This window comes from Pseudoliparis swirei, chromosome 21, assembly GCF_029220125.1.
Source record: "Pseudoliparis swirei isolate HS2019 ecotype Mariana Trench chromosome 21, NWPU_hadal_v1, whole genome shotgun sequence".
NCBI classification, from domain to species: Eukaryota; Metazoa; Chordata; class Actinopteri; order Perciformes; family Liparidae; genus Pseudoliparis; species Pseudoliparis swirei.
This window is the reverse complement of record NC_079408.1, coordinates 11850278-11864157: the sequence shown is the minus strand read 5'-3', so window position 1 is coordinate 11864157 and position 13880 is coordinate 11850278. Positions and strand designations below refer to the sequence as shown.

The window sequence follows — 13880 nt, the reverse complement described above, 5'->3', positions numbered from 1 at the left end:
TCGTAAGAGTCAGTCCCTGCTTTTCTGAGTCGGAAACCCCGTAGTCTGCACTCAGTCTATAAAACCAAGCGTTGAACCGTTTCACATTCAGAAGCGCTCAGAGCGCTCCAGAGAGTAGACCTAAAAGGGGAAGGGAACAGTCGGTAGCCATTATACTTAGGAGCTAAACACAAGTAACTTGGTTATAAAGCAGAGGTCCCTGGGATATCGCCTTCGGAGACTTTCCGGTCACCGTTGGCGGACTGACCAGAGTCGTGGTGGCAATTTAAAGGCTGTTCCTGCTCACAAAGCGGCGTGTCGAGGAAGGACGCGTCTCTTTGAATACACAGGATGAACGGACCGCCCTCCGGCGACAGCGCATGCCCATTGCGCACGGTCAAGAGAGTTCAGTTCGGCATCATCAGCCCAGAAGAGCTTGTAGGTTTTCTTTTTAGGGGGGAGTTGGGTATTTTATTAATTACCGGACAGATCACACATCACGTATACAGTTTCTTGACTAATCTTGTAGCTTAACATATGTAACAAAGACACGGTTCTGTTTACAACGGGAAATGCTCGCTGTTAGCCTAGCCTAGCTAACTAGCTGTGACAAGCTGGTGGAGCTTGTGCTAACTAGCATGTTGCAGGAAGTTTGAAAAACTAAGCACAACATTCTCAAAAACGGATCCATGCGATCACATGAATTAAACCCCCTTTTTATTTACGCAATGTACCCGATAGGCCATTCAGTAATTCCACTTTTTGCTTAATTTATAGCTTTTCGTTATGGAAACAGTTAGCTTGGTTTGTTACAAACTCGTCGAATTGTGCGCATTGGTCTGTTTATTTACACAATAAATGTATAGAAGGGTACTTTTCTTTAACTCTGGATTGGATCTTTATAGATTGTAATGATATGTTTACGTATTTAAGCATAACGTTTGACGTAACATGAAAGTTAATGTTTACATAACTTTATTTTACAAAGTCAACTATCGTTCTATAAGCTTTGTCTCGATCTGAATGAATGTGTAGCACTGGATATATGATGATGGTTTATTTAAACTGTTTATATATATTTAGATTGTTTTGCCAAAGATAGAAGAATGATTTTGGAAAATGTGTATTTAAAACTGACTGACATGTATGCAGGAGATGGTCAACTGCTGATGATTGTGTATATATATAAATAGTCACATGACCAATGTCTTTCTCCCCAGAAACGGATGTCCGTTACGGAAGGGGGAATCAAGTACGCCGAAACAACAGAGGGAGGACGTCCTAAACTTGGTGGTCTTATGGACCCAAGACAAGGGGTCATAGAACGAACGGGAAGATGTCAGACATGTGCAGGTATAATGTCACGTTAGCATTTCATGTTGAACATGTTTTATTTATTCATTTAAACCGTAACAACAATCTATTGTTTGAGGGGCTGCTGTTCTTATCTGATGGCATTACCTGATGATGTAACCATGTTTTTTTGGTTCCCTCAGGCAACATGACGGAATGCCCCGGCCACTTCGGGCACATAGAACTGGCGAAGCCAGTTTTCCACGTCGGCTTCTTAACAAAGATAATGAAGATTCTTCGATGCGTTTGTTTCTTTTGCTCGAAGCTGTTAGTGGATTCGGTGAGTACAATCATCATGTTTACCATAGATGATGATAATAATCCACTGATATTTGAGTTAAATCAGTCTTGTTTATGGCTTATTTTGATGTTAAACGTGGTCCTATTGCTGTTCCCTACAGACCAATCCAAAGATCAAAGACATCCTGATAAAATCGAAAGGGCAGCCGAGGAAACGTTTGACACATGTGTACGAGCTGTGCAAAGGAAAAAATATTTGCGAAGGAGGAGAGGAAATGGACAACAAATTTGGAATGGAACAGCAGGAGACTGAAGAGGACATCACCAAGGAGAAGGTATTTGCATGTCTTCTTTTTGTCACAGTAAATGGGCATTTCGGCGCTCAACATTCACAGTGCTGCCCAACTTTTCTTTCTTTCTCACACTTTTCCGTCACCCCCCACAATGTGACTTACGCAGGGCCACGGTGGATGTGGGCGCTACCAGCCACGCATCAGACGCACCGGCTTGGAGCTGTATGCTGAGTGGAAGCACGTCAACGAGGATTCGCAAGAAAAGAAAATCCTGCTCAACCCCGAGCGCGTGCACGAGATCTTTAAGCGCATCTCGGATGAAGAGGACGTCATCTTGGGCATGGACCCCAAGTTTGCCCGACCAGAATGGATGATTGTAACTGTGTTGCCCGTGCCTCCCCTGGCTGTCAGGCCTGCTGTAGTTATGCAGGGCTCGGCTCGAAACCAGGTACAGTAGTTTGAACCCCAGGCTGTTTTGTTGTTTTTCTGTTTGTTCCTACATGTAAAAAAATGATCTGTACCGTACAGCAATAACAACAAATCTATTATCTGTTTTTAAAGGATGACTTGACCCACAAGCTGGCCGACATCGTCAAAATCAACAACCAGCTGAGAAGAAACGAGCAGAGTGGCGCTGCAGCGCACGTCATAGCTGAAGATGTCAAACTGCTCCAGTTTCATGTTGCCACCATGATTGACAACGAATTGCCAGGCCTACCAAGGGTAAGTATTAACTTCTCTGTTGCCTTAAATGTCGAGTTAGAGTTGTACCTGTTCAATGAAACATAGTCTTCAATACACTTAAAGTGAGCCCAGTCCCAAAGTTTTCTGTGAAACATTTTTTTAACCGTGTTTATTATCGTGTTTAAATTTCAATTCATTTTTCTTTCAGGCAATGCAAAAGTCTGGCCGCCCTCTCAAATCCTTAAAACAGCGTCTAAAGGGGAAGGAGGGCCGAGTCCGAGGTAACCTGATGGGCAAGCGTGTGGACTTCTCTGCACGAACCGTCATCACCCCAGACCCGATGTTGCAAATCGACCAAGTGGGCGTACCGCGATCCATAGCGGCCAATATGACCTTTCCAGAAATAGTCACACCCTTTAACATCGACAGGTAATGCGAAGGAGTCGGCTGATGCCACTTTATGTAACGTGTACAAAAATGTCTTCGTGAAATTTGACGTCGGCTAATTAATTCTGACGACAATCATAGACTACAAGAGCTGGTGCGAAGAGGCAACAGCCAGTACCCGGGAGCCAAGTACATCATCCGTGACAATGGAGACAGAATTGACCTGCGATTCCACCCGAAACCAAGTGACCTCCACCTGCAAATTGGCTACAAGGCAAGATTGAAATACTTACATGCAGCTCCAGAACTACTTCTACTAAAGCTATCTTCTGTTTGATGGTGATTTGAAATATATTTTTATACTAACTTAAAATGATGGTTTTTTGCTCTATTTTAGGTGGAAAGACACATGTGTGACGGCGACGTCGTCATCTTCAACAGACAACCTACACTACATAAAATGTCCATGATGGGGCACAGGGTGCGGATCCTGCCGTGGTCCACGTTTCGACTCAACCTCAGGTACCGAATCAATACGACATACAGCAGCGCGCCGTTATAATAGCATAATCATAATTTTCAAACTGTATTCATTTGATCTTAATGCAAATTCCTCCCACTGTTAAATTATTCCTGACTGAAAGGAGCTGGTTCTAACATCCCATCCTCTGGTCTCCCTCCAGTGTCACCACTCCCTACAATGCTGACTTTGACGGGGATGAGATGAACCTCCACCTGCCTCAGTCCCTCGAGACGAAGGCGGAGATTCAGGAGCTGGCTATGGTGCCGCGTATGATCGTCACCCCCCAGTCCAACAGGCCCGTCATGGGTATCGTGCAGGACACCCTCACGGCCGTCCGCAAGTTCACCAAAAGAGATGTCTTCTTAGATCGGGTAAGGGATAGCGACGTGGTCACCGGTTGATGTTTTATTCTTTCCTGAACGGGTCTCAACATTGTGCCTCTCTCCACCACAGGGGGAAGTGATGAACCTCCTCATGTTCCTCTCCACTTGGGACGGGAAAGTGCCTCAGCCGGCCATCATCAAGCCCCGTCCGATGTGGACGGGCAAGCAGATCTTCAGCCTAATCATTCCCGGACACATTAACGTGATCCGCACACACAGCACCCATCCGGACGAGGAAGACAGTGGCCCTTACAAGCACATCTCACCTGGAGACACCAAGGTACATGTCCATCCCCCTTAATCGCGCAGAGATTCAAGAGTGGGAATGACTGACCATGCAAGTGACGCCACGTTCAACTCCTGTCACACACACACACACACACACACACACACACACACACAGGTCGTGGTGGAGAACGGCGAGTTGATCATGGGAATCCTGTGTAAGAAATCTCTGGGAACCTCAGCCGGCTCCCTCGTCCACATCTCCTACCTGGAGATGGGCCACGACATCACCAGACTCTTCTACTCCAACATTCAGACTGTGGTCAACAACTGGCTGCTCATCGAGGGTAAGTGAACACACGTTTTATTTCTGTCCGTCACTGTTACGAAATTGATTTTTTTTTCTCTTTTAAAATCTTTTTCCTTTTTGTTTTGTCTAAATATTTATGAATTTCCTTTTGATATGTTCTTCAGGTCATTCCATTGGTATCGGTGACTCTATTGCTGATGCCAAGACCTACCTTGACATCCAGAACACCATCAAGAAAGCCAAACAGGATGTGATAGAAGTAAGCCCAACACATTTCACACACGTCACAGAATTACTGTAAAGTGGTTATTTCAACATAGTTAGACCCTCTTAGCAGAAATCCCAAATAGAAAAGTTGACATATTGCCTTTGCCTTCTGTCTGCCAGGTCATCGAGAAAGCCCACAACAACGAGCTGGAGCCGACCCCTGGTAACACGCTGAGGCAGACCTTTGAGAACCAGGTGAATCGTATCCTCAACGACGCTCGTGACAAAACGGGATCCTCAGCCCAGAAGTCTCTGTCCGAGTACAACAACTTCAAGTCCATGGTGGTGGCTGGTTCTAAGGGATCAAAGATTAACATCTCGCAGGTAAAGGAATCCATCCAACGGTCATGACCCCATAACGGATGAATGATGGCTTATGTTATATTTGACATCATCTTGCCTCCTCATTCAGGTTATTGCCGTGGTGGGGCAGCAGAACGTGGAGGGTAAACGAATCCCCTTTGGCTTCAAACACCGCACGCTGCCTCACTTCATCAAGGATGATTACGGCCCTGAGAGCAGAGGCTTCGTGGAGAACTCCTACCTGGCTGGCCTGACTCCAACAGAGTTCTTCTTCCACGCCATGGGAGGCCGAGAGGGTCTTATCGATACAGCTGTCAAGACTGCCGAGACTGGTGAGTCCATGCAGCCGGGGGGGGAGAGTGCCGGAAGAAATTCTGAATACATCGTAACTATTTGTAGACGTTATTACTAGACTGGCAGACTCGACATGCTTTTAAATTTGCTTCCCCGCGACAACAACATCCTCTGTAGTTTTTGACCCGTTACATCTGTTCTAACTGTCCAGGTTACATCCAGCGGCGTCTGATCAAGTCCATGGAGTCGGTGATGGTGAAGTACGACGGCACGGTGCGTAACTCCATCAACCAGGTGGTTCAGTTGCGTTACGGCGAGGACGGCCTGGCGGGAGAGAACGTCGAGTTCCAAAACGTGGTGACGCTCAAACCCTCGCACAAGGCCTTCGAAAAGAAGTAGGTCACACAGACATACGCTTGGGTCATTGGAGCATTGTTTGACCATTTTGATTCGCTGGATGGATGTTCAACCTCGATGGCCAAACCATCTTCATTTATTGAGACTTTTCTTTAAATTTGACGTCGCTTACCAGTATCTCGTATGAATTTGTGATCCGCCTAGGTTTAGGTTTGATTGCACCAATGAGCGAGCGCTGCGGCGGATACTGCAGGAAGACGTTGTGAAGGACGTGCTGACCAATGCCCACGTGCAGGGATCCCTGGAAAAGGAGTTTGACAAGATGAAGGAGGACAGAGAGATCCTCCGAGCCATTTTCCCCACTGGGGACAGCAAGGTGGGCGCTCAGACCCGTGCCTCTGCTCTTTAGTAGTCTCTCTTTGCCACGTGAAATCAAAAACAATATTCATGACATGCAATTGTTCTCCTCGCCTGCAGGTGGTGCTGCCATGCAACCTGGCCAGAATGATCTGGAACGCTCAGAAGATCTTCCGCATCAACATTCGAACCCCAACAGACCTCAATCCTCTCAGGGTGGTCGAGGGTGAGCTAAAACACGTCGACCAATAATACAGCACGGCTCGATGTTTACTTGTCCTCTAGTCACCGTGTCTGTTCACACTCAGGTGAGGTTAAAAAAAAAAGAGTGATTTATTTGCTTCATTTGCACCTGAGAGGGGGCGTGGCTTATCTCCGCGGAAACAGTTATCATTTCCGCAATCCACCACGGAAGAAATAACCCCTATTTCTGCTTTATACTTGTTGTTGACATCCCACAAACACGGGAACATCTAACACCCTTGTGTTTGGGTTCACAACATTAATATCATATATATATTTCTACATAGCGCTACTAGAGTAGCAGCAGCCAGATAGATTCACCAACGGCCCGATGTCAGTGATGACGGGCGTAGCGTCTCAACGCTGATTGGCTTTCGCAACTCAGTGTCAGTGACAGGATGTTGTGTGTGTGGAAGAAGCACTGGCTGAATTAGAACTAGGAGGTTGTTGCCTGGCCTCAGGTGGCCCTTAAAGCCACGTAAAGCCGCCTGGTGAATCCATGCATGTTGCATAACATAAGTAGAACAGTTCAAATCCTAGTTTCCCTCTTGGCCAGAGAGAGAAAGAAGACCTCTTCTAGCATCACAGAAGGAAGGATTACATTTCACAGCGTACAAAGTTCAGGAATTTTTAGACGGTGCAAAACTTCACCAGAACGCCTCATAAATGTCGACGACACACGCATGAACAACTGTCTTATCTCTACGTGTATTTGCGATCTCCAGGTCTGCAGGATCTGCGTAAGAAGCTGGTGATTGTGAATGGCGAGGACCCGCTGAGTCAACAGGCCCAGGAGAACGCCACTCTGCTCATCAACATCCACCTGCGCGCCACGCTCTGCTCCAAGCGCATGACCGAGGAGTTCCGCCTGTCCACGGAGGCTTACGACTGGCTTCTGGGAGAGATCGAGACCAAGTTCAACCAGTCCATCGTAAGTTTGGCGTATTGTGGACCTCGACTGAACCGCCTTGACGTGGAACTACGAAGCCTCGTTTGTTTCTTTTCCTGATCGATCTCGTGCCGTCCTCCGTCCTCAGGCTCACCCGGGTGAAATGGTCGGCGCCCTGGCCGCTCAGTCTCTGGGCGAGCCGGCCACCCAGATGACCCTGAACACCTTCCACTACGCCGGTGTGTCGGCCAAGAACGTGACACTCGGTGTGCCTCGTCTGAAGGAGTTGATCAACATCTCCAAGAGGCCCAAAACGCCCTCGCTGACCGTGTTCCTGCTGGGTCAGGCGTCCCGCGACGCCGAGAGGGCCAAGGACATCCTCTGTCGGCTGGAGCACACCACGCTGCGAAAGGTGGGAGGAGGACAGCGGTTGGCTGCCGCCCTTCTCGGGCTCGCCCCCGAATGATTTCCCCCTCCATTTATAAAGCGGCGACTAAAAGTGTGCCTCCTCGCTCAGGTGACGGCCAACACCGCCATCTACTACGACCCCAACCCCCAAAACACGGTGGTGGCCGAGGACCAGGAGTGGGTGAACGTCTACTACGAGATGCCCGACTTCGACGTGACGCGCATCTCACCGTGGCTGCTGCGCATCGAGCTCGACCGCAAGCACATGACGGATCGCAAGCTGACGATGGAGCAGATTGCAGAGAAGATCAACGCAGGTGGGTTGGGCACACACACAATCAGGAGGGAAGGTGGTTTTCTCCTGATGACGGTTTGTTTCTCATTTCTTATTCAAGGTTTCGGAGATGACCTGAACTGTATCTTCAATGACGACAACGCCGAGAAGCTCGTCCTGCGAATCCGAATCATGAACAGCGATGAGAATAAGTTCCAAGAGGTGAGCGTCGAGGTTATGTTCATTGTCGCCCTGCGGTCGGTTTCAATATTAATCATGAATCCCTGGATTTGTCTTTGTGCAGGATGAGGAGGTGGTGGACAAGATGGATGATGACGTGTTCTTGAGGTGCATCGAATCCAACATGCTGACGGACATGACCCTCCAGGGCATTGAGCAGATCTGCAAGGTAACGGAGTGAACTCACACACACACACACACACACACTCACACTCACACACACTGACTGTAGTTTTCTGAGAGACACCCGTCTGTGGCCATAAGTCAACGGTCCCACTCTTCTCCCCCAGGTGTACATGCACTTGCCCCAGACTGACAATAAGAAGAAGATCATCATCACAGAGGAAGGCGAGTTCAAGGCCCTGCAGGAGTGGATCCTGGAGACAGACGGCGTGAGCCTCATGAGGGTCCTCAGCGAGAAGGACGTCGATCCCGTCCGGACCACCTCCAACGACATCGTGGAGATCTTCACGGTACGAGAGCACAAAACGCAGCGTTGTCTCTGTAGAAATGACAGCGGATCAAGACAAATATTTAAGTCTCTCTCTCTCTCTTGTGTAGGTCTTGGGAATTGAAGCGGTGCGAAAGGCTCTGGAGAGGGAGTTGAACCACGTCATCTCCTTTGACGGCTCCTACGTCAACTACCGTCACTTGGCTCTGCTGTGTGACACCATGACCTGCCGCGGTCACCTGATGGCCATCACGCGTCACGGCATCAACCGTCAAGACACGGGGCCGCTCATGAAGTGTTCCTTTGAGGAGACGGTGAGGGAACCGACAACAACACCTCCCTCAACTACTGCTGATTGTAAAAAAAAAAGAAGAAGAGCCAACTCAGCAACTATTAACCCTTGCACTCTTTTCTTGCATTTCCTCCTCCCAGGTGGATGTGTTGATGGAGGCGTCTTCCCATGCCGAGAGCGACCCCATGAAGGGCGTGTCGGAGAACATCATGCTCGGCCAGCTCGTCCCGGCGGGTACGGGATGCTTCGACCTGCTGTTGGACGCGGAGAAGTGTAAATACGGCATGGAGATCCCGACCAACATCCCCGGCATCAGCGTGGCCGGACGTAAGTGCAACGCACGCGTTTTGTCGGATGCGACACGGAGGGGTTCCCGTTGCCGGCGTAGTGTAAGAGCCGCGATGTTCATGTTGTGTATCCGTCCCGTTGTGCAGCCAGCGGAATGTTCTTTGGCACGGTGGCGAGTCCCATGAGCGGCATGTCGCCCGCCATGACCCCGTGGAACACCGGAGCGACGCCGGCCTACGGCGCCTGGTCTCCGAGTATCGGTGAGTGTTCGCTCTGGTTGCTTTGGAGACATTTTTTTTCTCCTACGGGTGAGAAGTTTCCTTTAATGAGTTTCTCCCTTTTTCTGTCCTCCCAGGAAGCGGCATGACCCCCGGAGCAGCCGGCTTCTCTCCCAGCGCGGCGTCGGACGCTAGTGGCTTCTCTCCGGGCTATTCCCCGGCCTGGTCTCCCACTCCGGGGTCTCCGGGGTCCCCGGGACCTGCCAGCCCGTACATCCCGTCTCCAGGTTAGACAGAAAACCGATTTTTGTTTTTGTTTTTATTTCTTGCAACATAACATGCAGAAATGTGTTTAATATTCAACGGTATCCAGTGAGTGTGTGTGTCAGCAGGTGTGTGTCCTCCACCCTTAAAGTGTTTCTCCTGTTTTCCCCCTCAGGTGGAGCCATGTCACCTAACTACTCCCCCACCTCCCCGGCCTACGAGCCGCGCTCCCCCGGAGGCTACACCCCGCAGAGCCCCGGCTACTCCCCCACTTCTCCCTCTTACTCCCCGACCAGCCCCAACTACAGCCCGACGTCTCCCTCCTACTCGCCCACCTCGCCCAGTTACTCCCCGACGTCTCCGTCCTACTCGCCCACGTCGCCGTCCTACTCCCCGACGTCCCCGTCCTACTCGCCCACCTCCCCCTCCTACTCGCCCACCTCCCCCTCCTACTCTCCCACCTCGCCGAGCTACAGCCCGACGTCGCCGAGCTACAGCCCGACGTCGCCCAGCTACTCTCCCACCTCGCCTTCCTACTCCCCCACCTCCCCCTCTTATTCTCCAACCTCCCCGTCCTACTCCCCCACCTCCCCGTCCTACTCCCCCACCTCTCCCTCCTACTCGCCGACTAGCCCGAGCTACAGCCCGACGTCGCCCAACTACACGCCCACCTCGCCCAGCTACTCCCCCACTTCTCCTTCCTACTCGCCTACATCGCCCTCTTATTCTCCAACCTCCCCCAACTACACCCCGACCAGCCCCAACTACTCCCCCACCTCTCCGTCTTACTCCCCCACCTCTCCGTCCTACTCCCCCTCCAGTCCGCGTTTCACCCCGCAGTCGCCCACCTACACGCCCAGCTCCCCCTCATACAGCCCCAGCTCTCCCTCCTACTCCCCCACCTCCCCCAAATACACCCCGACGTCCCCCTCGTACAGCCCCAGTTCCCCGGAGTACACCCCCACCTCTCCCAAGTACTCCCCGACATCGCCAAAGTACACCCCGACATCGCCGAAGTACTCGCCCACTTCTCCCACTTACTCGCCGACGACTCCAAAATACAGCCCCACCTCTCCCACCTACTCCCCCACCTCGCCCACATACACCCCCACCAGCCCCAAATACTCCCCCACCTCCCCTACTTACTCCGCGACTTCACCCAAGTACTCGCCCACGTCTCCTACGTACTCGCCCACTAGTCCTAAAGGCTCCACGTACAGCCCCACCTCCCCCGGATACAGCCCCACCTCCCCCACCTACAGCCCGGCCATCAGCCCGGACGACAGCGACGAGGAGAATAACTGATGAGCCGCGGAGGAGAAGGGGAGGCCGCTGAAGAAAGCAGCCGCCTCACGGTGGACACTTGAAGGACACTTGAAGGACGGCACCTTTTAACCAGCTGTGAGGGGGCGGTGCTTGTTGCCACAGGGGTCCTGATTGGGATTGTTTTTCTTGGGGGGAATCTCTCCTTTGGGACCTCTGTTATGCTCCTGTCTTTACCATCAGACACCTCCCCCCCACACCCCCCCTTTCCCACAAGAAATTGTTAAAACTATTGTGTGAAAGACTTGACTGCTCTGCCTGAAGGGAATTAAGGCTGCCTTTTGAAATAGTTTTTTTTAAATTTTCACACGAGGTGTTGGGGCTGAAAACCGGCAAAATCCCAAGAGGGAGTGAAAAGGAGAGGAAGATGTGGTGAACACATGGCGGGGAGGAAAGGTCCCTTTTTAACTTAATAGTGTGCTGCATCCAGTCTCTCTCTTTCTGGGCGTGTGGTCGTGGAAAGCGTACATATTGCCAAACGCCTTTTGAAAAGAGGGTTGAATTCATCACTAAAGCTAAAGCTCCGAAAGAAAATCCAGGAGGGTAAAGTTTATTGCATATTTCATACAGTCGGACCGTTGCTGCCACTTTGGGGATCAAAGATGGAGCGTTCGGTGTCGGGTACATTAGAGGGGTCAGATTGTCCAAAGGAGAACGTTGAATGGTCGGCAGAAACACATTCACGATAGGAGAGAAACTGGCTTGCAGGAAACTGAAATTTCACTGTTGAACACCAATAACGACACAGGTGTACTTACCCATCCCCCTCTCTTCGCCTTCACGCTCCAAAGACAAAACCCCTGAAAGATGTCATGAAACGCCCACCAGCATCTTCTAGCCCGATACCATTTGTAGATTTGTGCGTCAAAAGCAACAACAACAAAAAACACTTTTCCAGATGAAAGTCAAATTCCTTGACGCTGGGAATCTAAAGATTTCTATGGAGAAAAAAAATCAATAAATGATTATTCTGTCTTTAATATTGTTTCTAGGAGGAAATGGGGCACGCGTGGCCGAGGGACACTAGTGCGGCGTCGCTGCTTCTGTCATCGTTTGCATGAGTAGCACATTGTTAATACATTTTATTCAAGCTTTAGGTTTAAATTTCTTTTGGACTCCCTCCCACTTTCTCGCTAATCTCGGTCCCATTTCTGATAGCTGACGTGTACGCAGGTTTATTTGGACTGTTCAATTTATTTAAGAAAGAAAGTTGAATGCTATTCTGTGAACATGGATAGAGGAAAACTACGATTTTTTATTTTTGTTCTGCTTTTCTCTCGTTTTGCTCCTTTCGGTGACTGTGACTCTGTCTGCAGCCTCATGTTTGTGGACTGTGGATGAAGAGGAGGCGGGCGGGGGGGCAGAGGGGAGTGCTTTAAAAAAAATACCGTTGTCCCCGTTCTCCTCGACCGTCTGAGGCTTCTGCCAGCGGCTCTTTTTACTCACGCGTCGCACGCCGCCCCGGTCGGAGGTAGAGCTCGGGGGGTTTTCACTTCTCGGGACGCCAGAGGGCAACATTTGTCCTCCCGCTGGCCTTTTTCTGTCCGACGGCGTTGAACAGTTCATTTCTTTTGAGCAGAGATCGTCCAAAAGGAACAGCACTCTTGGCCTCTGTTAAAAAAACAACACACAAATCCTTACCCACTACATTAGTGCAAACTTTGTTTTTTCGAATATGGGTGCTTTCCCACACGGCTCCACCTAGTTTGATTGTGTTGGGGAACCGTCTGGACGCCAGATGATGATGATGACGATGATAATGGCGGGCAAAAAAAAAAGCCCTTTTCCCTCCTCGCTCCATTTGATCAGTCGACGCGGTTTTTTCCGACTCGATCGGGCTAGCTGGGTCTCCCTCTTCCCTCTTCATCCACAAGTCATCCGCATTTCTGAAATCAGTGTTTTCTTTTTTCTACCAGTGTATGTACTCGTGACGAGGGGAATCATGGGAGGGGGGGGGGAACGACGTACTGGATCTGACTGGGAGTCCCTGAGGCGATGAAACGCAGTCGGTAATCTTTTTTTGGGGGGGTTTTGTTCTGAAAATGTTGAAATGATTTGTCACGACTTTGTGAAACATTGCTTCCGAGACGGTCGTGAGTCGAGAGGACGACCTCTTCTAGCCTCGTGAGATGAAGCGGGGTTTGGTGAACGCACTTCTAGACATCGTGGTGGACCGAAGACCCCTTGAGTCCACCACGCGTGCATCGAATCCTGTCGTCTGTCCAGTTGATTCAGGACATCAGGGCTCCCAGGTTGTGTGAATGTGTGTGTGTGAGAGTGTGTGTGTGTGAGAGTGTGTACGTACGTCTGAGGGCCAGACAGGGTTTCAAACTGAGGAAAGACTTCACACGTCTGGGCAAAGGAAGGTTTCACTTGAAATTGCCACTGTATAGAAATCAATTCATTATCTCACTCTGTATCTTTGTTCTGTTTGTTTTTTGACTTGGAAAAATAAAAGTTTTACTACGCGTCTGTCTTGAAGTTTTTTAACGACAGTTTGTATACTGAATATGCAAAATACTGTTTTTATGCAACAAACACATTATTTTACACCAAGGCTGAATTGGTGTAACTTACATAAATAGAAAATGAGACTTGTATGCCACTATAAACTACTTCAATATGTTATGACTTAAGCCAGTTTAACCACTTGTTTGACAAGCTGCTACACACATTTTTAGATTGTATGTATACAATGGCTGGACATTTTTTTTGTTAATGGTTTTAAGTAAATATCACTGATAATACAGTTTTCTTTGTATAGTGCTGTACAGGGTACTCATGGCACTTAACATGGTAAATCAATTATTGATGTACTTTCAGAGATTTTTTGACTAAACTGAGTTGACATAAATTGCACTATTGGTTTTCATTCTAATAGCCGGAGAACAAACTTCTCTGATGACACTTCAACGAGGCAGCAGAGGAGTTATTGATTAGTGCTGATGGGGAACACCTGTGCCAGTAAACCACGTGACCTGTGTCACGCAAACGTAGCTCCACCTCTTCTGTTGCCTTGCCTGGCCACAAGATGG

General features: G+C 49.5%; 1 protein-coding gene across 1 annotated transcript; it reads left to right on the top strand.

Annotated features, from left to right (window-relative positions):
* The first annotated feature begins 136 nt into the window (after positions 1–136).
* polr2a (RNA polymerase II subunit A) lies at positions 137–13313 on the top strand. The gene is made up of 29 exons (XM_056443459.1): positions 137–417; positions 1200–1332; positions 1476–1612; positions 1734–1907; positions 2032–2313; positions 2427–2588; positions 2758–2978; positions 3078–3210; positions 3334–3458; positions 3620–3830; positions 3913–4122; positions 4246–4414; positions 4542–4636; positions 4765–4968; positions 5057–5279; positions 5453–5636; positions 5803–5974; positions 6076–6181; positions 6924–7129; positions 7236–7499; positions 7605–7812; positions 7891–7991; positions 8074–8178; positions 8300–8482; positions 8571–8774; positions 8893–9079; positions 9187–9300; positions 9396–9545; positions 9698–13313. The coding sequence occupies exons 1-29, from the start codon at positions 331–333 to the stop codon at positions 10825–10827; spliced, it is 5880 nt and encodes a 1959-aa protein (XP_056299434.1). The 5' UTR covers positions 137–330; the 3' UTR covers positions 10828–13313.
* Positions 13314–13880: the final 567 nt, after the last annotated feature.